The 27,990-nt window shown below is 42.2% G+C and overlaps 1 protein-coding gene across 1 annotated transcript in view; it reads right to left on the bottom strand.

Moving 5' to 3' along the window:
- The window catches only part of DIP2C (disco interacting protein 2 homolog C), a 377,029-nt gene that overhangs the window by 40,950 nt on the left and 308,089 nt on the right, over positions 1–27,990 (bottom strand). Inside the window, exons 19-29 of the mRNA XM_040967822.1 lie at positions 25,972–26,108; positions 24,514–24,722; positions 22,846–22,960; positions 21,804–22,005; positions 17,478–17,587; positions 16,062–16,142; positions 9,550–9,673; positions 8,973–9,094; positions 7,379–7,490; positions 7,179–7,288; positions 3,011–3,141 (exon numbers count right to left, since the gene is read on the bottom strand). Of these exons, the coding sequence (XP_040823756.1) occupies positions 3,011–3,141; positions 7,179–7,288; positions 7,379–7,490; positions 8,973–9,094; positions 9,550–9,673; positions 16,062–16,142; positions 17,478–17,587; positions 21,804–22,005; positions 22,846–22,960; positions 24,514–24,722; positions 25,972–26,108 (1,453 nt within the window). The remainder of the gene's footprint in view (positions 1–3,010; positions 3,142–7,178; positions 7,289–7,378; positions 7,491–8,972; positions 9,095–9,549; positions 9,674–16,061; positions 16,143–17,477; positions 17,588–21,803; positions 22,006–22,845; positions 22,961–24,513; positions 24,723–25,971; positions 26,109–27,990) is intronic.

Here is a 27,990-nt window from a genome sequence, read left to right as displayed (position 1 = left end):
TTACATTTGCCTTTTGCTATTTCCTGTAGTCTAATCACACAAGGCATGGTTTTTAAATCTGGTTTCTTTTATTTAGGATACTGTTTTTGAATTTCAGCAGTATTTAGCTGTATGGTTAGATATGACAAAAAATATTTATCCATATATCCATTAGTGGACATTTGGATTGCTTCCTTTTGAGGAAGGTTCCTGTGAACAAGTACATAAGTCTTTGGGTGGACACACACATTCTTTTCTCCTCGGGGATGATAAGGAATGGAACTGAGGAGTCACACAGTATTAAAAAAAAATCCCTATCTTACGTTTCTACCAGCAATGTATGAGAATTCCTATTTTCCCATTGTTCCTTTATAATGACTTTGTTTCTCTGTTTGGCTATAGCTGCTCTGGTCAGTGGAAAGCAGCACATCCCTGTGGATTTAATTTACATTCCCCTAATTCATGTTGGACATCCTTTCCTGTGCTTACTGTTCACTTGTACCATTTCTTCAGATGAGGCATCTGCACACATCTATTGTCCGTCTTTAAATTACAATGCTTTTTGAGTTTCTTATACTTCTGACAAAAACTTTGATATCTGATTGTCAAATATTTTTTCCCCAGTCCATGGCTTGGCATTTCACTGTCTCAAATGTCTTCTGATGTGTAGAGTTCTTCCACCCACGCTCACACCTTAATCAAGTTTAGCCAGTTGTTCCCGCTGAACCTTTTACATTAACAGGATCCTGCACAGGCTGCACTGAGCTAACGTCACTCAGGTGCTCTGTGCCCAGGGCAGCAGTTTCTCCCTGTTTCCACAACTCTTGTGACACGAACTTTGTGAAGACCACAGACAGCTGTGTTTTTAAGCGTCTTTCAACATGCGTGTCTGATGTTTGCTTATGGCTATATCCAGGTTAAGCATCTTTCAAAAGAATGTCAGGGAAGCCAAGATGACCTTCTCTGTATCCAGTTTGTCCAGGCATGCAGCACCTGCCCCATTACTAATGGTATCTAAGCTGATCCCCAGACTCAGCTTCTCCCCTATGACGCTGTCATTTTCCTCTTTATAATTAATAACTAGTTTATAGGTGGTTATGACATACATCTTAGTCACCCACCAAGCTTTCCATTTGCTCAAATAATTACATCTGGTAATTTATCTTTTTTTTTTTCCTCCCAAAGTGTTATTTTGAGGCACAATTTCCCGCTATTGGTCAGTGGGAACCCTTTCAAATCAGCTCTTCTGTCCAGTGCTGAAACCAGTTGTTTTTTCAAAGGAGCCTGCATTCAATGAATGGATACACTTTGTCCGCCTGAACTCACATGGAAATTTAACCACTAAGTCTCATGCTAATGCTATTAAGACCTGAAAACGTAATACATGGAATTTGGAAGTGGGACCGTTAGGGTGTGATTGGGACTAGATAAGGTATCAGGTGGAACCACATGACTTTTTTTATACCAGTAGCTAAGATAAAGACACACACACACACACACACACACACACACACACACGAAGAGAGACACAAAAGAGACAGACAGGCAGATGCTCCCTAACTATTACAATGTGATGTTTTGCATTATCTAACTTGCCACTCTGCCAGCAAGGCAGCAGCATGATGAGGTCCCTAGATCTATTTTAGTGATTTGCACAGGGAACTCATTTCCCTTCAACAGGCTTCTCTGTGGGTTTCCCAGGAGTCAGTCTTGGGAAGTCTTCCATTCCTTTGGTACAACTGCATACTGCTACTGATCAAGGTGGTGGTGTGATATGGACTTCTGTTTTCCTCTCTCACTGTGCATCTATGGCTCAAGGCACTTTGTGCCAACTGTTGGGAATAGTCTAAGCTATGATGTGATTGCATTTGTATGGAGGAAAAATCATTAACCATTTACCTTATTCAATTCTTGCTTTCTCTAAAAGTTTTATTACTGTTCCACTTACAATGTCAGTGTTTTTCAAAATTACAAGCTTGCATTTTATCCCAATTTAAAGCTATTAAATGTTATGAAGACATTAAAAACAACTTTTTTAGAGGAGAGTTTAAAGGCACAAGAAAATCTCTACTATCGACTATGGAGAAAAAGAAAAATTGCAACCAGTTTCATACGTTAGCATCTTAGTTTTGTAAATGTATTAATGCATACTAATTTTTAAAAAGTACATATAGTTAAGGATTTATGGTCAAAGTCTTAGGATGTTTATATGTGCTTTTAAATTTTTAAATGCTCCATTTTTAAAGGGATGGAAAGAAGTCACTGGCTATATGAAACAAAATTGGTAAAAGCTGATACATGTGAAGCACCAGTTTTATTATAGCATATTTTATATAAATAGATATGATAATATCCATAAAAACAGCATACTACTTGAAGAAACAAACTCTGAAAGACTATACACTAAAATGATAAGAGTGGATTATTTAATGAAATCATCATTTATTAAATAGCATGATGATTATGGTTTATGTTCTTTTTAATATTACTTATATTTCCTAAAGTATTTACAAAGAACATGCATATGTAACCATGATAAAGGAGATTAATATTTGTCTCTCCCATGTTTTACTCATTCTGCGAGCGACGCACTTGCTCCTAGCTAGGCAAGGAGCCAGCCACAAAGGTGAGCTCTGCCTTCAGGAGCTTGCTCCCAGACACTCCGAGCTCAGGTACCTCCTCCTGATACAAGGAGGTCAGAGCCTACAATGTCCATGAGCTCAATGAAAACTCCAGGTCTTAAAGGCAAGAGAACAAAGTTTCAAGCTCAGGAGTCTCTGGACTGTGAGAAATAAGGGTCTGAAACAGACAACTTCTCAGAAAGGCCTCCCCCAAGTACTTGCTCTATCCCTAAGCTCTGCAGGGAGAGCTACAAAGACACTCCAGGGTAGGCCACACCTTTGGAAGAGGCAACGCTTGGGCTTCCTGTTAGAGTCAGGTGTCTAGAAAGGAAGCGGCATGAGTTCCCTCTATTAATCTTTTTTATTTTGAACAAAACACAACACCAACAGATGCTAAAGAAGATACTGACCTGCAGAGGCACCAGAGGACAAATCCAAGTCCACAGTAAGGGTCCAAACAGATGGCCACTTCTCTAGAGGGGTAAAGCTCACACTGCAGCTTAATAGAACGGCAGAAGGCACTGGTGGCTGCGTGAGACATCTGCAAGACAGAAAGGCTTCATTCAACAGTGCAGGAAGACTTCGGCAGTCAGGGTCCCTGATGCCCAAGGACATGGGCAAGATAACAAGGCTGCCCTAAATGAACAGTGTCTAACATCACATGTCTAAAAGACATTTTGAGGATGGGGATAGCAATGATCTCAAGCCTGGGTAATTACTACGCTAGGGCATAGCAGGCTATTGATGTCCTCAGAAGTCTTCCTATGTCGGAGAAGTAAACAACATTCTCAAGTTTCTGGTGCTTCTGTAAGACCTGGTGGGTGTAGCCACAGAATGAATGGTGTACAGGTTGTACAGAAAGGAGTTCTTGTCTGACACCTCCAACAACCTGCAAATAGGTAGAAGAGACATCACAGTTCGTGTCTACCTCTGCCAATAGAACGCTGGGCCTTGTTCCCATGACACCTTCAGGGCTCACCGTGGCAGCCAGTAGGACAGGCTGGATAAATCACCCAACGTAATGATTAGGAATGAGAGGCATACAGAGGATTTGCTGCAAGTCTGTAAATTAAAGACCTTGCACTTAAAAACAAGGTCTTTTTGTCTCCAATCCCATGCCCTTCGTCACGATACGATTTTTTTTTTCTGCAAACTGATGGTCAGAACTCAATCTCATTCCACCCCAAGCAAGGCTATAGTCCTTTCCTTCCTTCAGAAATAGTCCTACCATAGTTAATATGTACTGTGAACTAGTTTGAAACATATAACAGGTACAACAAAATCAATTCTCTAACAGAGACTTTCTAAGCCAAAGAAACTCAGGGAAAAAGAGGAGAAAATAACTAAGTTTTTGCGTTTTTTAAAAAAGCATATAGCAAGGTGGTATGAAACAGCATCTCATTCAGAGCTAACCTATAAGGACACCAGAGTAGCACATTGCAATCATGAGAAAATGAGGCCAAATGTCTAGTTTCCCATTTATCCCTTCAGGAGAAGAGATGAGAGAAACAGGGGGTGGGGAATGCTGCCATTATAAAATGTTGGATCACTGTCATTAAAGTTCTGCCCAGGATAAAGTCTCAGGAAATTTTACTGAATGCACACAGGGAAAGAGAATTGATCTAGAAACTGAGACATAAACAATTCTTTTCAATTTGCTTTCAAAGCCATAATATTTAAAGAAGAAATGAGGTAGTACTTATACAACATTCCTCCAACTTCTTGCCTCTCTGGATCAAGAGTTAGTAAAATCCAGCCTCCACAATCCACTTATTCACAGTAGCAAACCTTGACTATACTGTTTTTCTGTGCAAGGCATTACTTCAAGGTGGAAATTCAAGTGCTTCAGTGCAGTTTACCAAGTAATAATATACTGGAAGCTTGCTATGCTTCAACCATACTCATGGCTCTTGCACAAGATCAAGACATCCTTTGCACCAATGAGCAAGAGAACAGAGAAACATGGACGGAAATAGGATAAGAAACAGAGAATCAGGTGATCACTTCGGCAACACATATACTAAACTTAGACAATACAGAGAGTAAGACCAGCTTGGCTCCTGCACAGGGACAGCTAGCAAGCAAATCCTGAAACCTTCTCTATTTCTCTACATGCTAATGAAGTTTAAAAATAATATAAGGAGGGGAATAAAAGGAAAGATGGATGTAAGGAACTCAGATACTTTGTCTCCAAGTGCATTAAAAAGATTTTTTAAAGATTTATTTTATTTTTATTGTAAAGGGATATCTGATTTACGGAGAGAAGGAGAAGCAGAGAAAGATCTTCCATCTGCTGGTTCACTTCCCAAATGGCCACAGTGGCTCCTTCTGCTGGCTCACTTCCCAAATGGCCAAAGTGGATGATGCTAAGTCATTCTGAAGCCAGGAGCCAGCAGCTTCTGCTGGATTTCCCAGGTGGGTACAGGGTTCCAAGGCTTTGGGCCATCCTCTACTGTTTTCTCAGGTCACAAGCATGGAGTCGGATGGGAGGTGGAGTAGCCGGAACACAAACTGGTACCCATATGGGATACTGGCCCTTGCAAGGTGAGGATTTAGCCACTCAGTCAGCATGCTAGGCTCCTCATTAAAATCTTGAACCTTGCCAACACCACAAACCCAAGAGTCTGAGTTGGAATGCCCATCTTGAGCCTACAGTAAGAACAGTTTTCCAGAAGTCCCTAATGGTAAATCTAACATTCTGATCTAACATACCTGAGAGTAGATATGTATCAATGTGGAAGCACTAGATGGGGTGACCACCCGTGTTGGTTCCAGGAATGTGTGGTGTGGCCAATCCCAGGCAGGCCTACTTCCCATGGCAGTAATATTAAGCCCAAGTGTCCACTCCCTGGCTACACAGAGACTTAGAGTACAGAGGAGGGTCCCAGAAGTAAAGATAAAGGGCAGCTACCAAGAATCCTAAAATGTCTTTTGGGGAAATCCATATGGTGACTGATCTTGAATGCAGGTGCTATGTGGGTCCTCTAGCTGAGCTTGTTTATCCAGAACAATTACAAATCCAGGTTCTATTAAGAAGCCTTTGAAATTCAAATCTACAATTTTCATTAGGCAAAGCTGTAAATGTACATTGAACATATCCATGTATATTTTTGGCTTTTATATAAAATCACACACCATAGAGCAAGCTTTACAGAAAAAAAATAGTCTATTGGACAAACTTGCCTCTTTCAACTGTTATGATAGCTAATTGAATGCTCAATGTCATTTTTATGCAAAAGCTGAAACAAAATAAACGTTTTGTTCTGAGAAAAACAGTCACTTCAGCAACCTATGAATCCATGATGTAGGAGAGACTTCCAGATGGAGGAGAGCAAAAGCCCAAAATAATTTCAATTATATGCTATGCTTCTTAGTATTTAAAGCACACGGAGTTTTTGCACTGACTAGTATTACCATCTTTCATTTTAAATCAGGTACTTATCAAAAAAAAAAAAAAAGAAAATCAAATGGTCAGAAGTTTTAAGGAACTTTGTGTAACTTAAAAGACAGCAGACACAGCAGGAAGAGTTGTACACCACCTTATCTTTGTTCCATCCAGAAGTCTGCTTATTTTTTTTAATCATTTCATTTATTTGCAAGGCAGAGACAGAAAAAGGCAAATACAGAGAGATATCACCTGAGCCATGACTGGGGCAGGCAAGTGCCCAGAACTGGGAACTCATTGCACAGGTTTCCCATGGCTGGGAGGGACCCAAGCACTTGAGCTCCCATCTGCTGCTTTCAAGAGAGCACATTATCGGGCAGCTGGAATCAGAGGCAGAGCTGGGACTCAACTCCAGGCACGTCAACAAGGAATGCTGGCAATGCAGAGGCCCTCAGTGCTGAGACGCTCACTCAGTACAGAAAGAGATTTCTTGAGACACACTCGGTATTATAGTTCACACATCCATGAGGCATGTGAACAGTACAGTTAAAAGTATGTGTTTTTCTTTGGGGTATAACAGTAGAAGGCTAAAAGCGAACTTTCGTGCCATAGTAATTAACTGATCATGGCTTAAAATTATTTCTTACTTTAAAACAAACTTTTAAAAACCAATTTCAAATTCTACTATAAGGTAGTTGGTGTGTGAACACTAAATCTGGTAAATAAAGCAGAGAGAGAAGCTTTTCATGGCTCAGGTTTGTATAATATCTTGCCCAGGACATCGTCTCAACTGTGAGGGTTCTAATTCTGGCTGACATTTTGACAGGAACACTCTGATAGATCAAAGGAACATTACGGCTTCACTGAGGAGTACGAGTAAAAGATGCAAGACCCTGCACTGTGCAGAGCCTCACAGCTCAGTGTGGGCATCTGAGAACTAGTGCAAAAGGAAAGCACGGGCAGTCCCTAATTACGGACTTCTGAGACAGTTTCCATAAAAAGAGGTTGGAACACTTGGAAAGCATCAGTCTAGCTGACTACTGAACTGGCCACACTTTATACTTTGAATGAAACACATATGCATACCTCCCTGTTTCTTCAGAGTGCTGTTACACAGAAGAGCTGACAGTCCATACGCAGCCTGTAAACTAAAAGGCCACTGGCCTACATGCTCCACAGACTCCGCCTCTCACCTTTACGCCAGCTAGCATCCCGGTTGTGGACACACTGAAATCAAGGTAGGCTAGTGTGTCTGGGTTAGAAGGTTTGTAGATCTGGGCAGGCCGCTTCTTTGGCAAATCGTCTGGAAAGCAAAACAAAGCTGTCAGCCTGTCTGACATCACTAAGAAACGAGGTAAGTAAGTACATCCACCTGTTCCATAAAAGTACTGACCTGTGTCCAGTATAAGGGGCCATGTCCTAACATCCACAGCTGCTGCCGCCTCCCTGGACCGTAGCAGTTTACAGATCAGTTGGGTTGTCATCAGACAAGCAGAACGACTCACCTGAGGGCCAGAGAGTAAAGGATGGGATGAATCAATATAAATCAGTAGTGAAAAACTTTACAGAGTGTTTATCATTCACGTCTTGTGCATGTTATGCATAGTAAAACATGCAGCCAGTCTGAGAGGAAAATAAGACATTCAAGAGGACCACTTCACCTAAGGAGCAAGCTGACATGTGTGACAGCCAGGGATCCGCTCACAGAAACTTGCACCCCAAAACAGTATCAGCAGTGTGCTGATCACACTCAGAAAGGATCACAGAATGAACTGCTTTCACTCCCAGCTGTGCTCTACCTGATAACATGTCACTTACAGAAAGAGGAATGAATGAAGAAACTGTGGTAATCAACTCCACAGAATACTACTCAGCCATCAAAAGAATGAATGAAATTCTACCATTTGTGTCTAAATGGTTACAACTAGAGACCATTATGTTCAGGGAAATAAACCACTCCAAAGAAGACAAATACCATATGTTCTCTCTGTTGTAAGACAACATTCTTGCAAAATACAAGATCAATAGACATAGATGTAAACATGCATATACATATATTCACCCAGAGGAATTGTTTAATGGAGACCAGCATACTGGGAAGTGAATATATGCTGCGGTATGTAGCACCACTTTTGAATAAAGGGAAGACTCCCAATGAAAACGTTAAGTATATCTTGACTAAATGACGCTGTGCTTTCTACCATTGCCTATGCCTACATGATACACTTAAATAGCAGAACGTGGGACTTGTGACTGTTACTGAAGGACTCTACTATTGCAATCACATGGGGGAAAAGAGTAGCAGGGAATGCAGGGTGGAATGGGGACTCCCTGTGTCTATGAACTCATATGATGTAAAACAAAAAAAAAAAAGAAAAATGAAAAAAAAACAACCCCACAAGGGATATTAAGATATTAACCACCTGCCCCCATAAAAGTCACACATGTCCAAGTATATCATAAATGTTTTCTAGCAGAAGCACCCATGGTGGGAGTACCACAACACAAGTGGGACAAGACATCAGCCTTCTCTAGCCCAAAACCATTCTGTTTCCTGTGGTTTTTCCTCCACAGTAGGAAACACTCACTCTGATATTAAATTCTCCCAGGTCTCACATAATTAAAACAAATGCATGGATTCAAAGAGAACAGGCATTTGTAATGTTGTAGGGGAAAGTGAGGTGTGCTTGGCTGAGGTGGGCAGGGTAGGGGTGATGACTTCTTTTGGGAGTGCTTTCCCTAGGGTATCTTTATTGGCAATGCAATGTGGTATCTGCCACCACCAAGCCACTTTCAGGCACCGGTTTAAGTCTTGCTTCCCAAACGAGGGTTCCTGAAGGCAGCCACCACTCCCTACCTCACTGCTGTGATTCCAGACACACTTGCATTCTCCCAGCTGGAATTTGGGGGTCTGTGATTTGTCTTGCTCCACCATCTCAGCTCCAAGATAGGGGGTGTGCTCGCAGGCCCCCAGATGATTGTCTTACCTCCACAATCATCTTGACAGTCGGCAGCGTTGTTGCGATGTTCTGGGGGTGTGGTGGACGGACGGTTATGGGCACACAGCCCGCATAGAGACAGCCATAAAATGCCGCGATAAGATCTATCCCTAAGCAAGGAGAGAAACAAGAATTCTTGCTTGAAACAAACCGAGCTGTTTCACGGCTGCCCTCTCTGTCAGCATCCATACCAGATGTTTCTGCAACAATTACAGCTCTGACTGACTCTGAAAATTCTGGACGAAGCTTGGAAGTCAGGTACACCTAGCCTGTTCTGTGAGGCACGCAGTGTCAAGGCACCTGAGAAGTAATTCCCGCATTATTTCTCGAAGCAGCTGTTATGTAGTTAGCAGTTAAATCTTAACTGAGGCAGCTCTCTTTAACTGCAGAAATCTAATAAAATACACTCAGAAATCGGAGTCTTTGTAAAGGTTTCCTTTAACTGGACACTGTGTTCATGTCTGGCAGTGAGGCAGCAATTCCATTCCATGGCAGACAGGTGTCACCAAGTGCCTCTTTGTGCAGTCGTCCGCTTTGCCACCCCTCAGGAATCAACTCTCCTCACCTGGTGGGTAGACCAGAGCCACATGGTCGCCATCTTGCAGGTGTCCTCTTTCCATCAACATTACAGCTATCTTCTCAGCTCTTTTATGAAGCTGGACACACGTCAGCGAGTTTGCTATTGTCCCCTGGGTACCGTAAGAACAAATGGTTGAGAAAAATTCTTTGAACATAATAACTCTACTGAGATATAGCTCACATATCATACAGTTTGCTTAAGATAAAAAAAAAAACCCAGTATTTTCAGGATGTTTCATCTATTCACAAACTTTTCAACCATCACCACAATCAATTTTAGAATATTTTCATCATCCCTCCCACCACCAAAGTTGCTCTATCCAATGGAAGTCGATCCTTTTTTCTTCAAACTGAATAAACAGTACCACAACAAAACAGATACAGAAAGATTTATAAGACTAGTGAAGAATGTTAGACAGAAATCAAGCACTGAAGCCAAAAAAAAGCAAATCACGAACTATAAAAAAAATTCCAGCGTATCTTCAGATTTTTAAAATGTTAAAAAAATATAATACATGTGGACAGAATAGTACCGTAAAAAAGGACCATCAGATTGGAGAAGTAGCAAAATAGGTATTTAGATATAAGAAAATATTAAAGATATATCAGGTGAGAGCCATGAATATGGTCCAAATTACGAAGAGTTTTTCTTAAGGATACACTTAGAATTATATGCTATTATCAGATATGAACAGTTATCTATAGCCTTTTTTTTTAAACGGCGTTTCTTTATGACCAAATTCCACTTTAAAGTGATTAATAGGGAAAAGGGCTTATTAGAAGCAGTCATAGCATTGGGGGTTATTGAGGGATGATGTAAGAAAAGAAACACAACAGAATTCCTATCCCAAATGACCTGTGCCCCTAACACATGCATCCAGGTTGGGTAGGAGGGACTCTCTCATGTGACTAGATATGAACATCAGCATGTGCCTTTTGCCTTGCTTACAAAACCACTGGTCACCATCGCTAGCTCTGGGCAGCAGAGGTCAGTGAGGGGTGAGCCAGGGCAGCAGAGGGCCCAGGTGGGGAGAGGGTGACGGGCATTCACCACGCCAGCCTGCAGAACCTTAGCAGCTAGCCTGAGTCAGTGGAGGATAGGTTCAGCTTACACATCTATGGATTGAATCTTCTCTCACACAACTTTCCTTAATTGTTTTCACAGACATGTTAAGTGGAAGAGCCAGATGGCAAACATGGCCATAACGGATTGGTAAAAAGGCAGAAAGTCCGACAAGGCTGGTGATAAGGAGGTCAAACCCAAAAGTTAGAGTTTGGTGCCTTTGAGATAAGACTGTTCTGAGCATTTATTCATAGAGATGCCTCCTGCTAAACAAACCAAGACAGACCTGCTCCCTGGCTCCAACATCTTTAGAGCTCTTCAAACCTTGTATGGGACAAAGACTCACAGCAAAGCTAAAGGTGAGGCTTAGGAATCACACAAACCCTCAAACTGATGGGGATGGGGGTAATCCCAGGTCTACCCTCAACCCTTGCAGTCTTTCGACAAGGCAAGCCAGCATCATGGAAAATGGATGTGCCTTGGGGTGGTAGGACACACCATGTCTCACGTGAGAGCTGGTGACACCCTTGCCATCCTCCATACCCACTGGCATGTTGGGCCTGTCTTAGGCAGCAGTGTTCTCAGTACATGGCTTGCACAATTTCTGGCACTGATGCGTTGTCCCTCTGCTGGGCGCTGAAGCTGTCTCTGGGTCAGTTAGCTCTTTGTGCACATGACAGCAGCTTTGTCTTGCCCACTTGCTTGGGGCCTGAGAGTGGAGAAGCTTGGATGACTCACACCTGGCAGCCATGAGAGTATCTAGCCTGTGTTCATCCTCTTTCAGAGAACCCCCACCTAAGGGCACTGACAAAGTACAATGTGTATGCTGGCCTTTATTTTGATACCTGTCTGTGAAACCCACCTGTCACGGTTCTCTTTAATTTCTTATGGGGTTAATACAAAACTAACAATTCTCCCCATCACACCTGTGGTGATGGTTCAGGGGAGTAGTGGTTGGGGCTGTATGACTTGGTAACCACTGGATTACCAAGGTGATTTTCTAGCATGGGAAAGACACCAAAGCAACAGCAGCTTCTCTTGAACCTGCAATCACGGTGAGTCGGGGTGAAGTGTGCACCTTGGTTATTGGTGCAAAAAGTCTGAGCTGTTCCATAAGCTGAGACGCAGGTTTCTCATTGTGTGTCCGGATCCAGCACACCCAGGCATGACCCAGATGGTGAGCTGGCAGCCCAAATGCCATTTTACCCCAGCTATCAGTAATTTTTCTATCTTCTCCCAATTGGCAAGGTTGACACAACTCATATGGGGACTCTGTTCATTCCTACTTGCAAGCCTTTTTCCAACCCCCTGCCACATTTTTGAGAGGCAGAGAGAAAACTGAGTTCCCATCCAATGGTTCACTCCTCAAATTTCCTGGTCAGGCCCCAGGCCTGTATTCAGTGCACATGGGTGGCAGGACCCCAACCACCTGAGCCATGACAATGGCCTCCCAGGATCTGCGGTGGCAGGAAGTTGGAATTAGGAGTCAGAGACAGATACTGAATCCACAATGTGGGGTGTGGGTGTGCTAAGCAGCATGCTTACGGTGGACCAGATGCCTCCCACCCCAGACTTCAGAAACACCACTGATTTTTCAGATATATGTTTTATTTTCCCAAATAATTGCTAAGAAGAGACATAAAATGTTCTAGGTGAACAGTTCCAGAAAACAGTCATCTGTTCTCAAGTAGGAGCCATCGTTCTCTGGCATATTCGTTAGCATTCATGGAGAACATATAACTTTCCATGATGAAAACCACTGCCAATGAAGAGAGTTGTAGGCAAAATTATTTTGACAGAGAAATCAAGGATGACTTTTACTAAAGGAAACCTTGGTATTGACAACACGGTAACACAGAAGTCTAGCAGTGGGGCCCAGCAGCATGGCCTAGTGGCTAAAGTCCTCACCTTGAACGTGCCCCGGGATCCTATATGGGCGCCGGTTCTAATCCCAGCAGTTCCACTTCCCACCATCCAGCTCCCTGCTTGTGGCCTGGGAAAGCAGTCCAGGATGGCCCAAAGCTTTGGGACCCTGCACCCGTGTGGGATACCCAGAAGAGGTTCCTGGATTCTGCCTTTGGATCGGCATAGCATTGGCTGTTGCGCTCACTTGGGGAGTGAATCATTGGACGGAAGATCTTCCTCTCTGTCTCTCCTCCTCTCTGAATATCTGACTTTCCAATAAGTAAATAAATCTTAAAAAAAAAAAAGTCTAGCAGTGAGTTACGACACTGCTTGCAACAGTAGCAGCATCCCATGTCAGAGTACTGGTTTGAGCTTCAGCTGCCCTGCTCCAGGAAGGCAACAGATATGTTGGCCCAAGAGCTTGGATCCTGTCTATCCATGTGGGAGACCTGAAGGTAGTTCCTAGCTCCTAGATTTGGCCTAGTTAAGCCATGGTTGATTGGGTCACTTAGGGGATTAACTAGTAAATAGGAGATCTCTCTCTCTCTCTGCCTTTCAAACAAGTAAATATTTTAAGATATTGTTTTATATGTAAAGAATGTTCAAGAAGGTAATCTTTCACTTATTTGTAAAGAGTTGTATCCCTGATTTCTCCTGTAACATGCTTGCTACTTGTGCTCAACAAAATATTAGTCAATAGGATCCATCTGCACATCAGGTAGATCATTGACCCAGACAGGTGGGGTTCATCCCTGGCATTCAGGGATGGTTCAACATTCACAAATCAATAAATATGATTCATCACATCAACAAACTGAAAAATAAAACCATATGATCATCTCAATATATGCAGAGAAGACATCTGATAATATCCAACACCACTTCATGCTGAAAACCTTAAGCAAGACAGGCATAGAAGGAACCTGCTATAACACAATCAAAGCTATATAGGAAAAGCCCAACATCAACATCAGCATCAAACTATAGGGGAAAGGCTGGAAGCTTTTCCACCAAGATCTGGTACTAGACAAGGATGTTCAGTCTTATCGTTGTTCAATATAGTATTGGAATTTCTTGACACTGCTATTAGGCAAAAAAAAAAGACTCTCATTCCTAATTACCATGTTCACAGTAGACGAGAACACATTAATGAATGCTGTATATGATAACCAGGAAGCACTGCTTACACTTACAAGCTGAAAGGAACAACCACTTTGAACGACCCATGAACAAAGGATGTTTGTGAGAAGTGGCCAAATTCATCATCAACAGAAATGCACAGCTCAAGGTGTGGGCACCAGTCATGTGTAGAGAAACTGCACTTTGGATATGTGAAAGAATTCATTCCTGGAATGAATTTTACCTTTTTCTGCTTATGGTGTTAAAATACTGCTGTTAGAAAATGTATACATGGCTTTTCATTTTATTTCTATTTGTCAGCGTTGAACCTGAAAATAAATTTAACTGGCAATTATACCGGATCAGCCATAAAAGTTATGCTGTGGACTTAAAAGTCCAGGTCGAACACTTGTTACAGGTGTGCAGGGGGAGCAGCAGAAAGGCATCAGTGGACACTGGTGCTGGGATCTGACCATTTTAGGAAAATTACAGAAGTAATGTTGTGGCCCTTCAGATAGCTCTGGATGGAACTGATTCCATCTGCACAGTGTGTTTTGAACAGATTATACCAAGAAGGAAAAGTTATTCTCGGACCATGGACTCTACACGTTAACCATGAATTGGTCGTATTGAAGCCCCTTTAAACCACAAAATTAATTTTCAGTAAACATATTACTTTAGAATATCCAGGGTCCAGCCACAGCAAAGAACTGAGGTCACAGGGGCTCAAGCTGGCACGAGGTGCCAAATTCAGTGCCCTGGCACCCCTCCAGGGACCAGTCTGAAGGATATTTTCTCAAATTAGATGTTGCTAGAATCTATTTCCCACCTATCATCTGTGAAGACATTTTTGAACCTCTGTGTATGCAGGGGGTGACTCCTGCTTTTAAGTGACTCATCGTACCTTCAAACTGGAGACAAACACCCTACAGCCTGGGTGCAATGTATCTGGAAATCTGTATGTGTGCATGTGGCAGGGGAAGAGTTTAAAAACTGATTCCTGGTTTACAGAGACTACAAGCATGACTGAGATGTTAAGGAAATTAAGGGAAGAAGTACACTTGCTAAAGGAATCAGACAAGGAAATGTACCTAGGACATGGGAGGCAGGATATGGTTAATATTTAGGTAATCATTTGGAAGGTGATATTAGAAATCTCTAGAGAGCCACTGAGACTATGGAGATGAAGAAAAACATCACTAGGAGCTTACAGTTGACATTACAGAGGGAGGATAGAGAATGTCAGAGGATAAAGAATGTTAAAGGGGCACTGGGATAGAGTGGAAAAAGTCAAGGGAGGGGAACTGGATACGTCAGCTGGGAAAACACTGTTGTATCTGTATTCAGTGGCTAGTGAAGGAGTCAGGGGAAAGAATAGACTTTTCAGATCCTGGCACCGCCCCTACTACCACATGGCCATAAGTGTGAGAAGCAGTGTGGACTGTCAGTGCAGGCAGGCTGGTGGAGGCCAGGGGACCCACCAAACAATATTAGCAGGCACAGGGTCCAAAATGAGCGCTCCTGTTTCTAGGGGTTCCTGCTGGGAAATGGCCTTGGGCAGATTCAGTGAAGCAAACCGCTGGGACCAAGTCAGCACACAGAACAACCCAGGATTATGGCAGAGCAAGTTGATTAGTGCAGAGGTCACCTTCATGGACCAAACCTCATGCATACTGGTCTCAGAACAGGAACCCAAACTAGAGACCTGGGGAATAATTTTCCTATGTTATGGCATTTCCTTTGTCTTTCCCCTTAAAATGGTAGGAAGTAACTTCACACATTATAAAATTTTGGTATGTAGCAATTCTAAACAATCACAATTTTTTAAGCATTCGAAGGTGATTATATTTACCAAGAAAAGCTAAGATTTAAACCTAATTTTCTTAGGATTTTACATTGAATTTTACTATTTATAAATATGTGCTTAGAAATGAAAATCCTTAATCCTAAGTACTAATATGAACCAATACTTGATAAGTTTGGTTTTCTAATGTGAAACATCAACAGGAACTTGCAAATTATGCCTGTAAAGTGGAAACTATACAACGGGAAAGATTTCATTCCTTGAATCTTCATACAACTTATTTATAAAAAAAAAAAGTAGTTTTGTAGATCAAGCTAAAAACAACTAAATGGCAGATTTGCAATGGTTCTCCATCACAGGTAACACCTGCCTATACATATATAAATACATATATGTATACATACAAGTCATTATAATTAAAGGCAATCCTTAAGTGAGAAAGTCTCATTAGTCAAAATAGCAAAAAAATTCGGTAAAAGAAATTCACATAGGACTAATGTGAAAGGATTAATGCGGAAAAACTATAAAGAAGCAGGGGAGTCCCCTAGGAGCCAGGGTGGTCCCCAGAAGGTTACCCATCAGGAACCGCAAGCTCCGCGTGCCTCACCCGACAGTTGAGCAGCGTATACAGCACGTGGTCTGGGGTGGTCTGAGCTCTCCACTGCAAGACCTCGGACAGAAACAGGAACTGCAACAGAGCACAGGGTATGGATTAGGCCCCTGGAGTCTGGCTGGGACAATCTTAATAAGTCAACTCATATAACCTGTGTGCATGCCTCGGGTGCCTTCAAACAGCATGCATCTCCACAGAAACAAGGGCATTCATTTCTAGGAAAAGCCCCGACAACCACATCATCAGCAGACCATAGGAGGGCTTATAAACTTTTTTCTCCTGCAGCGATTCAGAATTCAGCACATCAGACTGAGATTCACAAAGCTGACTGATGCTATAACTCAGGTTAGGGATGTTTTCTGAAAATCTGTCTAAGGGTTAGAGTATTAGCAATCTTGCAAGTAGGGGTCACCATTATCCCACAGCTCCCAGAAGGCATTTTGTTCATGTTCACAGGTTGCAATGAGAGAATCAGATCTTTGTTTGTAAATGCTCTTTCAAATTTCTGTGTTTAAATGGCAACTGCCTGATGTCATTAATCTGCATTGCATATTACACAGACTAGAGTAAAAAAGTGAGTCTTGCTTCACATCTGGATGTGGGAAATCCCATGTAAAACCCTAATGTCTTTCATTAAGAGCAATGAACTATGGGGATGGGGTTGATGGTGATGGTGGTAGGGTGGGTTGACGGATGATCAAGTGCTTTCAATGAACAAAAGGCCATGGGCTACTTAACTAGTAATATTTTACATGATTGATTTGGTTATATTACTTTACAGTCCAAATGGAGTGGGACCCTTGCTCGCTGCAGGAAATGAGATCTCTTTCGGTGAACCTTAGGCATTGTCAAGGGTGAGTGGTTCTAGTGGAGACTAGCAGCTACGCATGACAAGATGAGGGATGTTTTGGTCAAATTAAGTTTGAGTATTTCTCCTACAGTTATTTAGGCTGTGGTGAAGGGAGTCTGATTCCCAAACCTTGGACTTGAACTGATGTTTTCTTGTATTCTCAAGATTAAAGGGCAGAAGCCTTGTCACAGGACCACTATGAGGCAATGTGAGCTTAAAGCCAGGGCTGGCAGCAATAATTAGGAACCAGTAGTAAGCAGCAGGAAGATTCCCAAAGTGTCTGCTCAGTACGGCGTTATGACACATACTCAGATCTGCACAACTGTGAAATTTTCTGAAACATGAGATTCACTAATAGACATATTTTCCTTATAAAATAATACAGATGTATTTGCAGGACCAAGAGAGCAGGTAGAAATGTAAGTTCTTCAAAGATGCAAAACTAGTGGTGGTCACACAACTGGGGAAATGGGAAATTAGGGCGTTGTTGCTCTGTGATGCACTCAGCCCCACTGGTGCATGCCAACAGGACTGACCTGAGCTTAGCATTTGACTCTTACCTTCCGGGCCTGATCATTGTCTTCTATCTGACCCAGGTCTCTGCCACTAGCTTGAGCAATCCTCTTCCCAGACACCAGGTTTCCCACCATCACAGAGGCAGGGCCGATTTCTACAAAGAAACAAAGGTATGTACAGGAGGAGACACAAATCCAGTCTCTTAAAATGACTTCCGGTCTCGTTGAAGAGCTTACTGTAGGAAAATCTCTTGAATGACCTGTTTTGAACAAATCTAATTAGAACACTTTTCAAAGAGATCACTAAAATGATAATGACGACTGATATAAACAAACCACCAAGAGGACTTCTATGGCAATAGGATCTTCACCAAACATAAAATTCCGAGGTCCATGGCTTTATATTCCAGACAGGGTGACCTCAAGGGGTGCTGCCAGGTTTCCAGGTGTGACCATAAAAATGTGACAGAGAGGACAAGCATGGAATTTAAAAACACACATGTTGCTTCTAGGTAAAGACTTTTGGGTTATGTGGCTTCCTGTCTTCTGGTGTTATTGCAAAAAATTACAACTGATCATTCATAAGATATTGTATATTTTAAGTATCACCTGGAATTGTTTAGAGGGAGAGGACATCAAATCACTTATTGATGTAAATTCACTGACTGCAAAGGTTTCAGGTTCTCTCTCAGGTCCCTGTGAGAAGTGCAAAAACCGACAAGCCGACTGTGAACGAAGCCTAAGCTCCATTTTACTGCATAACTTCTGACCTACCTATCAACGCCCTTTTCCTAGTGGATGAAAACATTTTGTAGGAGAAAAGCATGTATACTCTGATAACTTCCCATAAAAATAACTTCTGAAAAGAACCCAAAAAAGCTTTAAAAAATTTCACATTGCTGGAAACACTAGGTTTTCTGCACAGTCCTCAAAACATTATCATTTACACTTTTTCATTAAAGTCATATTTGCGAACCGAGCTATACATATTTTATAGGAAAAATACATAAATTTCATGAGAATATACCATTGTATGTGCATAAGAAGAGACATAGAATGCAAGGGAGAGTGAGAAAGTTTACGAAAAGAATCGTGTCATAAAATAACAAAAGAAGACATTACTTTGTCTGTTATCCTTGGTTAGATAAAATGTTAAGTTGAAGGCAATTATTAATTCAAAATTGTGCTGCAATTTTAATGGAGGCCTACTTACAAATCAGAATATTGGTTGCATTATTTATTACATGTGAAGATCTGTGTCTGTAGATTAGCAGACTGATCATATAATGTAGGGGGGGAAGGACAGAGGTCCATCAAAGCTGGCAAATTGTATCTGCTTTTTCAGCTCTTACAATTTTGCTACCCACTCACACCTAGGCTCAAAGTCTTTGTGAACAGTTTGGTACTTAATTAAGAGAATCTCACAGTGCATATTGTTGACCGAGTAAATACAAAGCCATGCAAGAAGGCAATTTGATTGTCTACAAATCATCTAAATTCCCAGGACTGTGTCCAGGAGCTGAATGTCTCTGATGCACACAAATGATCTCAATGAACTTTTGTTTTGGCTGTCAGTAAGAGGTACTTGTTCAGTCTTTTAAAAATATTTTGTTTTTTAAATAGTCACTTTTATTTGCGAGAAAGAGACTGAGACACGAAGATCTTCCGTCTGCCCAAATGCCTAAATCAGCAAATCAGCCAGGGAGGCGGAGGCCAAAGACCAGGTCTCCCAGGTGTGAGACAAGGACCCAAGCCCTGGAGCTGTCACTGTTGTCTCCCCCAGGGGAAACAATAGTAAAAGGAAGCTGGATTGGCAGTGCGGAAGCTGGGACTCCAACCAGGCACGTTGATATAAAATGCACTTGTACCAAATGACTCTCCTGTAGTCATGTTAATGTTTATTATTCCAGGATGCCTTAGAAATCATCTGGTGCCATTGCATAGTTCGACACTGAGTGCTGGGGCAATGTCCTCTAAGTATGTTACAGGTCACTAGGGCAGTGAACTGGCAACACCAAGGTCTTCGGCTTCGTGGCCATTTAATGTTCAGAAGGATTTTTGAATTTGCAGTTACATTACCTCTCAATTTAATAAGACAGATGAGATACGATACATATGTACATATCATACATATGTATGAATATATATATATATTTAAAATTTCTTCTTTTTTAAAAGTCATTAACCACATAAAGCCTCATCAACACACTGCAGTGTTAGGGAAGAAAATTTCCCTAGATCATTCTAGATCATTCTCTACCTGCCCAATCTCTACTGCAGAAGGCTTTCTTCAGGCACCCTGACATCAGAGAGCGATTTATTGTGTTTCTTGATATTTGGCAAGTGAGCGGAGTCTTGCAGTCATGAAATCATAGAGTGTTGTGTATTTGCATATCATTCTCCTCATAGTAAGTACCTATTTCAACCTTGTTTCACAAACTACTCAACTCTCAGGACCTGCAAGGGAGACCTCCACTGTCTCCATTGTTTGGCTCAGCCAGGTCAGAGTTTCCGACAATGAATCAGCACAGGTGGTAGAGAAGGAAGATTCAGTTACTTCCAGTTCCACTCCCGGGACACCTGGTCAGTCCCAAGACCATCATAAATTTTAACCTAATGGAAAGAAGCATGTCTAGATAGAACAATTGGTATTGCATGACTCGCAACATTACTTACGTTCTGGGATGAGATACAACAGATTATTTTTCTACTTTTCATTATGTTTTGTGTTTTAGGGGCTCATCAAATGAAGGGACTGTTATCTCTTAAATTTTAGGAAATGAATACTTCAGTCAGCTACAACTGCACACTTTACTACAGCCATCATATAAACTGGAGATTCAGAGAAGAAAATGAAAGTGAGAGGGGAAAAAAGAAATGGAGGAAGAATGTTAGCTAAGAAAATTTGGGACATGAGAAAACATTTAAAAAGAAATAGAAAACAAGCAGTGATAGTAAACATAAAACTAATGTGTCTAAAAAAACCAGGAAATCATGGTTTTCCTACTTTCTTCTGGAAAATTAATTTATACTAGACTAGGAGAGAACTAAGCACTCAGTTGTGTAACTGACTGCCACACAATACATCTGTGAGTAGTAGCAAGGGGTTTATAATCAGAAGACCAAATTCAAGTCCTTTGTCAAGCCCTCTTGTAAGCATCAGCTCCCCGACCTAAAGAGGAATCATCCACTACACATCTCCCACTTAACGAGAGGCAGGGAATGTTGCTAGGAAACCAGGTCCCTGTCACACCTGCTGAGTCATACCCTGCATATGACTCCTCAGATAAATTTCTCTGAGTGGCTCCTTTTGCTTGTCTGTATCACAGAGACAGGAACAAACCACTTCATGAGTTCCACAGGATGCAACGAGCTAAAACACGCAAAGAGAGGGGCTGGCCTTGTAGAGCAGTGGGTTAAGCCACTGACCAATGAATGACACTAGCATTCCATGTGGGTGCCAGTTCAAGTCCTGGTTGCTCCACTTCTGATCCAGCTCCCAGATGATGAATCTGAGAAAGCAGTGGAAAAGAATCCAAGTCCTTCAGAAGAGGCCCAACCCTAGCTGATGCAGCCATTTAGTGGGTTCCTAGAAGGTCTCTTGCTCTCTCCCCTCTATATATACCTCTTCCTTCCAAACAAAACAGATAAATCTTAACACATACACATGACTAATACACAACATACCACTATTTCAGTATCCTAACCTGAGTTTGGTTCTGGTTCATACACGCCTCTGAGGTCCATTGGATCAGCACTAGGATCCTCTGCTACTACAATGGATCCTAGGTCAGATCCAGCATATTCTTGTAGTACATTTTCTTTGACTGAGAACTATGTGTAATCATAGGAGAATGACTGACTTAGCCATTAGAATTCATATAATGGATAATGATATTCCCAAACTACAAAGCATTAGGCATATCATGACAATGTCACAAATAAATCTTTAGAATTCTTCAAATGATTCAAGATGTCTTCCACTTAGGTGTATCACACATTTTGATTCCTAAGTTAACCAAATGAAACATGTAAGGATTTTGGATTTCTTCCTTGACGCAAGGAGTTTTGGCTTTGCCAAAGGCCACTGGGCTGTTGGCTGTGCAAAATTTAATCTTGATGTCCCACCAGGAGGACTAGCCATCTCCTTCCTTCCCTAAGGGCTCTACTGGCCCATCTCTGCCTGGGCACTGCCAACTCTGCTGAGCTGCTACATCCTCTCCACCCTTGGGTATAAACGTGCCTCCAGTGATGAGCAGGCGATGAGATGGCTGTAGAGACGAGAGCGGCTTGGATGCAGTCCCCCCTAGTGCAGAACTCAAAGCAGACAGATCAGACAGCCTGTCTGAGACTGGGCACAGTTGCACATACCTGGTTGCTTCTGTCGAGGTTTGGGTAAGTTTGTGACACAAGTGTGGGGGCACATCAGGACGTTGCATGGGTGCAGGGAGCCCTCCAGGAATAGTTGCTTTGTTTCCGACAGATGGATCCCACCCAGCGGGGTTTTGGGGAGGGTATTTGCCGGCACCAAGGCCAGGCAATAAACTCCAACTTGATGTATACTGTCAATTGCCTGGGAAATCAAAAAAGAGGAATTTGTTATACTAGGAATTATATGCAGAACATTCATCTAAGAAATATTTAAATAGCAAAAATACTGTCTATAATACAAAAAAGCACAAGCAATCTTCCTGGAATAAAAATGCCAAGGTAAGAGAAAAGGGTTTTAAAATTTTTTACTTTTATCTAATTTTCACAGGTATTTATTTTTCTATATTTATGTGAGAAGCAGAGCGACAGAAATCAAGGGGGTATTTCCATTTACTGGCTCACCTCCCCAAATTCCTGCAAGTCAGGCCTGGCCCTCAGGTCAAAGTTGGGAGACAGGAACTCTATCTGGCTCTCATAGGGTGACAGGGAGACCTACCTACTAGAGACACAACTGCTATCTCCCAGGGTGCATGTTAGCAGGAAGCCAGAATTAGGGGCAGAGCTGGGATTCAAACCAAGGCACTCTGATATGGCATGCCAGCACCCCAATTGGCAACTTAACTGCCAGGGCAAAAATCCACTCAAGAGTTCTGAACTGATAACTTGTCAAAGAGTATGAAAAAAAAAAACACAACAAAAAAGGCTGTTTGGAGGAAAGAATGTACATGCTCAAGACAACAAAAATTTGCTTTGTGATACCCCTTTCACAATGTGAATGACAGAAGCCAGCTTTGCAAACTCCTAATCCCCATTCTGGATCTGGCTACTTTGCTTCTGGGATGCCTGATATAACTTCTGACCACATGGAACAAAGGGAAAAAGGAGTGCCATGCACATGAAGCCAAGCCATCACCCTGACCATGAACAAGGGCAGCTGAAACACAGACAAGAAAAGGGAGCTACAGTGGCAAGGCGGAGTGACCTGGAGCACCCTGCTCATCCACTGGAAGCTGTCTTCCTCCGTGGAGTCGGGCCTCTGCTCGGCCACAATCACTATCCTCTCATCGTGAAGGACGGTGACTGAGAACACAGCTATCCTGTGGGGGACAGAGAGGAACACGTCAGGAGCACATGGTGGAGATACTCTTGCCAAGACTTGCTGTTGTGGCAAGGACTTGTATACTTGCACAATCATCATTCGTTGTTATCTGGCACAGGCATTTCCACATTCCCATGCACTTGCTAACCTAACAGTAGCACTGCAGGGACCAGGTGAGATGCCTGAGGATGTCGCATAGGCAAAATCACCCACAAGTCTCTGGAAGGCTATACACAGTGCAGTGATTTATAATGGTTAGTACAGGCAGGAGGAGGGAGCGAGCAAGCGTCTGGCTGAGACTTGGAGAGCCAGACCACTCACATCTTGAGATTGCACAAGTGAAGTGATATACTCCAAACCAGCAGAGCTGGTCTGTGTGGGAACACTCTCCTGTGAAATTTCTGCCTTTGGTTAATACAGAACTGTGGCCACTCAAAACCACTAGGGTGATATCGCCTCTCGCAAACATGTAACGGCTTTAAAAAGAATTGAATGATAAATTAGTCACAGTCACTTTGGAAAATTCACTTGGACTCTTGCATTATAATCATCATCTTGGTATAATTAATATTGGATACACATTAAGAATAGACTGAAATGTGACAAGCGTAGTCCAGCTATAAAAATCATATAGCCACTCCTCAGTATTTGTTATTTTCACATCTACAAATTCAATCAATCGCGGACAGAAAATAGTAAGAAAAATGTCTATTTGTACCCAAGATCTAGACTGTTTTTCTTATTGTTTCTTAAACAATAGGAAGTAGCTACTTATGTAGTATTTACATTGTATTAGTTTGTATAAGTAATCTTGAACTCACTGAAAAATATACAAGAGGATGTGCAGAGGTTAAATGCAGCTACTAGACCAAAGAGGAACTTGAGAATTTGTGCATTTTGGTGTCTCCAAGGATTCTAAATCAATTCCCAATTGACACTGACAAATGACTGTGTTTTTTATTCAAGGAACAAACCTTGCTATTAATTAAATATCATATTTATTTCAAAATAAACAAATGGTGGAAATATTGTACAAAAGTATAATTTTTTTCTTCTCATTAGCAAGTTGAAATAAGACAAAATAGATTATGACCTCATTCAAGTAAGTTTAAATAAAAATCGAGAGGAGAAATAGTGTCTAATTTAGTGTTTACTTAGCATTTACCATGTGCGTATCAGGGAAAGTAGGGAAAAAGGCAGAAAGAACTATGGCAGATTCAACTGGTAAATGAGCACCCACTTGTACATGCAAATTTGTAAATTAAGTTGTTATCATCAGATTTTTCCAATCTAACCCAAGATGAACTCTTGACCATCTTGTATAGTACTTTCATAAAATTAAGTTTCTCAAATAGATATTTTAATTCAGTTTGAGGGAGAATCAATGAACATGTATTTATGGGGTTTAGGAAATTTCTGAAAATCTTCAGAGATTCAAAAGAGAGGAAACTAGCTTTACAGTTCCTATGCCATATTAAATTCTTCCTAATAATATGAAAATGTTCTCTACAAAAAAAAGAGTACACTTAATTTTAGATGAGGACAACTAACCTTCCCCTGTAGACAAACTTCATGGGCTCCACGGCCAAGGCTGTTGCCACGATGTCATCTGCGTTGTGCCTGCGCCCACTGACTACCATCAGGCCGTCCATCTTGCCCACCACAAAGACAAGCCCCCCAGGGCCGACAAAGCCCAGTAAGCCTGTCCTTATGAATGGGTATTCGCTGATTGGAGCCCCTGAACTTGTCATGGGGAACACCTGGAGGGGAAACATGAGACATGATCAGGCTGCCTTCCATGTGTCAGTTGGCTTTAATCCTTGCTGCTTCTCCTTAGTTTTCCTTGAGTTTTTTTTTTCTCTTACCCTTGCCTGAAACCAGAGGTGGCGGTAACATGTGCTGGCAGACAGTTTACAAACACAGGACAGTAGTTCCCCTACTGTCCCACCCTGCCCCTAGCAGAACGTCACCCGCTGTTAAACAGATGTGCACCAGTTTCACCCCTGGCTTCTGAACTTCTGAGCAGTTCTCTAATGAAACTGAGCAGTTCCTTTGTTGAGGAAAACCACAGCTTAAAAGGCACAGAGAAGGAAAGCACATCTTCATCTTTGATGATCCCCATTCATCAAAATGGTGCTGTACTTTGTAAGAATCGTGCTGATGAGGGGGAGTAAAAAGGACAAGCCAAAACGAGTTCAAACTAAATTTTGTTGCCCTCAACTCTGCAGATAAACCACATACACAGCCAGAGTTTTTACTTAGACTGTATCTAGCTCATTTCAAGGGGGCATTTTAGACAACTTAATTCAACAAAGTCATCCTGGACAGGCATCATAACATCTCTGTTGTAAGAAATATGTAAATTAAGTTACACATGTTTTTTTTATGTGTAACTTAATTAAACCTTGTATGATTCCCAAGTGGAAACATCATTTGGTAAAGGTTTTGAGAACTCTACCACACATCTGCGAGCAACTACGCCTGGGACCAACCTGCTTACTGTCTGTTCACTGGAGATACCACACACGCGTGCACACACACACATGCTGTACACCTGTAGTCCACTCACAATGCACAAACACTGACTTGCTTGTGCTACTGAGATAATTTAATGCACACACTGATGACACATTTATTTATGTTTCCACAGGTTCACAGCTGGCCACAGGCTGACAAGGCATGAAGAAGGCAGCCACCCGGCTTTCCTCAGTGAGCCCATGTGTTCCCACGCATGCACGTGTGTTCTTTCATCTCTTCCGATCAGCTGGTACTGCCCCATTTTTAAGGAAGTGTGCTCATTCTTTTTGACCCTGGTTGTAAGGTCATGATAAATTTGTATAAATTGAATGTATAGATGGCAATGAAAAAAGAGTGGGGCAAATAACTACCACTTTATTATGTATGGTTTATTGAAAACTGATCACCTTTAGGTTGCTTGCCTATCATTATGAACATGGCAGTAGTGCTGGGCACATGGAATGGTGGTAAGAGGACTCTCCATCAACCTACCTCAAAGGTGTTCTTGGTCATGCCAGAGAGGCCGTAATACGATGTCCCTGTGGCAACAGCACACACACACAGCTCCCCGATTTCATCTGTTCTGCACAGCTGAGGAATTCCGTCTGGCTTCACTGAGCACATGATGGCTAAGAGCAGAACAGGAAACCACGGTGTGAGTGAGAGATGGGGGAGGGAGAGCTGAACCGATATGTTCACGCTAATGAAGATGACAGAGAGGCTGTTGGGAACAAAACTACTAACAGACTCACCAGCCAGACACTCATACTCCTAACATGAGCTGTGATGTGTCGCATCACCCAGAAAACTGTCCACCCTTACTGTTGTGACAGACACGAAATATTTCCATTGCTTCCATTTGAAGTCATATTGAAAGGGAACGGCACTGCCTGCCTTCTAGGTGGTGGAACAGACACGTGGCACGGAAAGGTTAACTGCCACATACACGTCCCCAGCAGGATGAGAACAATCTTCTAGATGCCACCTGAATGCTGCAGATCAACAGCGTAAAAGATAAAGCTGTTCTACATTAAGAGGGGAGCTTGAGCCTTGGATGTCTGGTGGAAACTAATCCTTGACTGCAAATTCCCTTGGAAGTGAGTAGCTTCAGAGAATGCTGAGACGTGCAGCATAGGATTCAGTGGTGCCACTTTGCACATCAGCATCCTTTGTTCCTTTACTGTTCACAGATATCTGTGTGCAGCCCCAGAGCCTGGTGCTTCAGAGGTGGTGTATTCAGGTTGGCTGTACAGAAGGGACCCAAGACTTCCTGGCATGTCACGGCTCAGACTAGACTAAAGCGCCTCAGAAAAAGAACTGGCCTAAACCCAATGAGCTAAACTCACTCCAGTTAAAAAAAAAAAAACTCACATTAAGATGACACTGGAACATTCTTCACCTGTCAGACGGATTAAAAAATTAAAATCTGGTAACACTCTGGGAAAGGGAATTGGGAGAAAGTAAATCTGTCATTCACCACTGGCATGAGAGGAAGCCCTGTAGCTTCTCTTGAGACAAGCATTGCCCAAACTGCCGGTTTCCATGGTGACAGAAATATCACTGCTAGTCTTCTTCATGAGCTCTTCCTTACACCTATCCAAGCTGAAGCATGGATGGGTTGATGACAGCATCAGTCTGCGATAGTGAACAGGCGAAAAGCACTCACATAGGGGAGGTCTGAGCTAATTACATAGTCAAGCAGAGTAATGTGGCCTGAAAAAGAACGAGTTGGCACTTGATGTACTAATTAGTGAACTTTATGATGGAACAGATAAAGATGTACCCAGAACTCTAGCATGATGTGAACAATGGCAGGACCTGAGAAAGGCAACGAACAACCTTCCACTGCATGGGGATGCGCTTGGTTCTGGGGGCCCTGTGGGGCGCCCCAGAGGAGCCCCCAGGATGCTTGGGGTGGCCTTCACTGCTCAGGCAGGAGGTATTTCCATTGTGTAACCTGAATTTTAGACACTGTCACCAAAGTGATGTAAGGTTTTAGAAACTTAAGAAAAACATTTTTAATGATAGGTAATGGTATAAATCTATTATTAATTTGAGAAATGGAACCAAGCGGCCTGGCTTAACTAGAAAGCTTCTTTCCTTAGCCTGGGGCATCCAGACTTTGGAGGCATCTGAAGGGATAAACAAAGTTGCTGCAACAGTTAAGAGACAGTTTCTGAGAGGAAAAGGGGGAACAAAAGTACCAGTTATGGTAAAGTTAGAATTGCAGGAACATTGAGGGTTAGGAATGCTGAGTCTGCCTAGGGTTCCTTTGTGTCCTAAACATGGTAAGGAGGAAGATGAGGCAACTTCTACAGAGGCTGAGTCCAAACGGGAGGAACAGTGAGAAGTCCCTCCCACGAGATTCCACACAGGCAGCTGGGCTTTCTGTCCAGCAGACACCATCTTAGCTCTGTGTCCCTGCTAAGATCCCATCACAGATCAGCTTGCTGCAAATGATGTGTTTATGACAACCAGTGCTGTTCATAGGGGGTTGTGACCATTCCATTC

This window comes from Ochotona curzoniae, unplaced genomic scaffold (assembly GCF_017591425.1).
Source record: "Ochotona curzoniae isolate NIBS_2020 unplaced genomic scaffold, NIBS_Ocur_1.0 scaffold_4683, whole genome shotgun sequence".
Classification (NCBI taxonomy): Eukaryota; Metazoa; Chordata; class Mammalia; order Lagomorpha; family Ochotonidae; genus Ochotona; species Ochotona curzoniae.
This window is presented reverse-complemented; position numbering and strand designations above follow the sequence as displayed.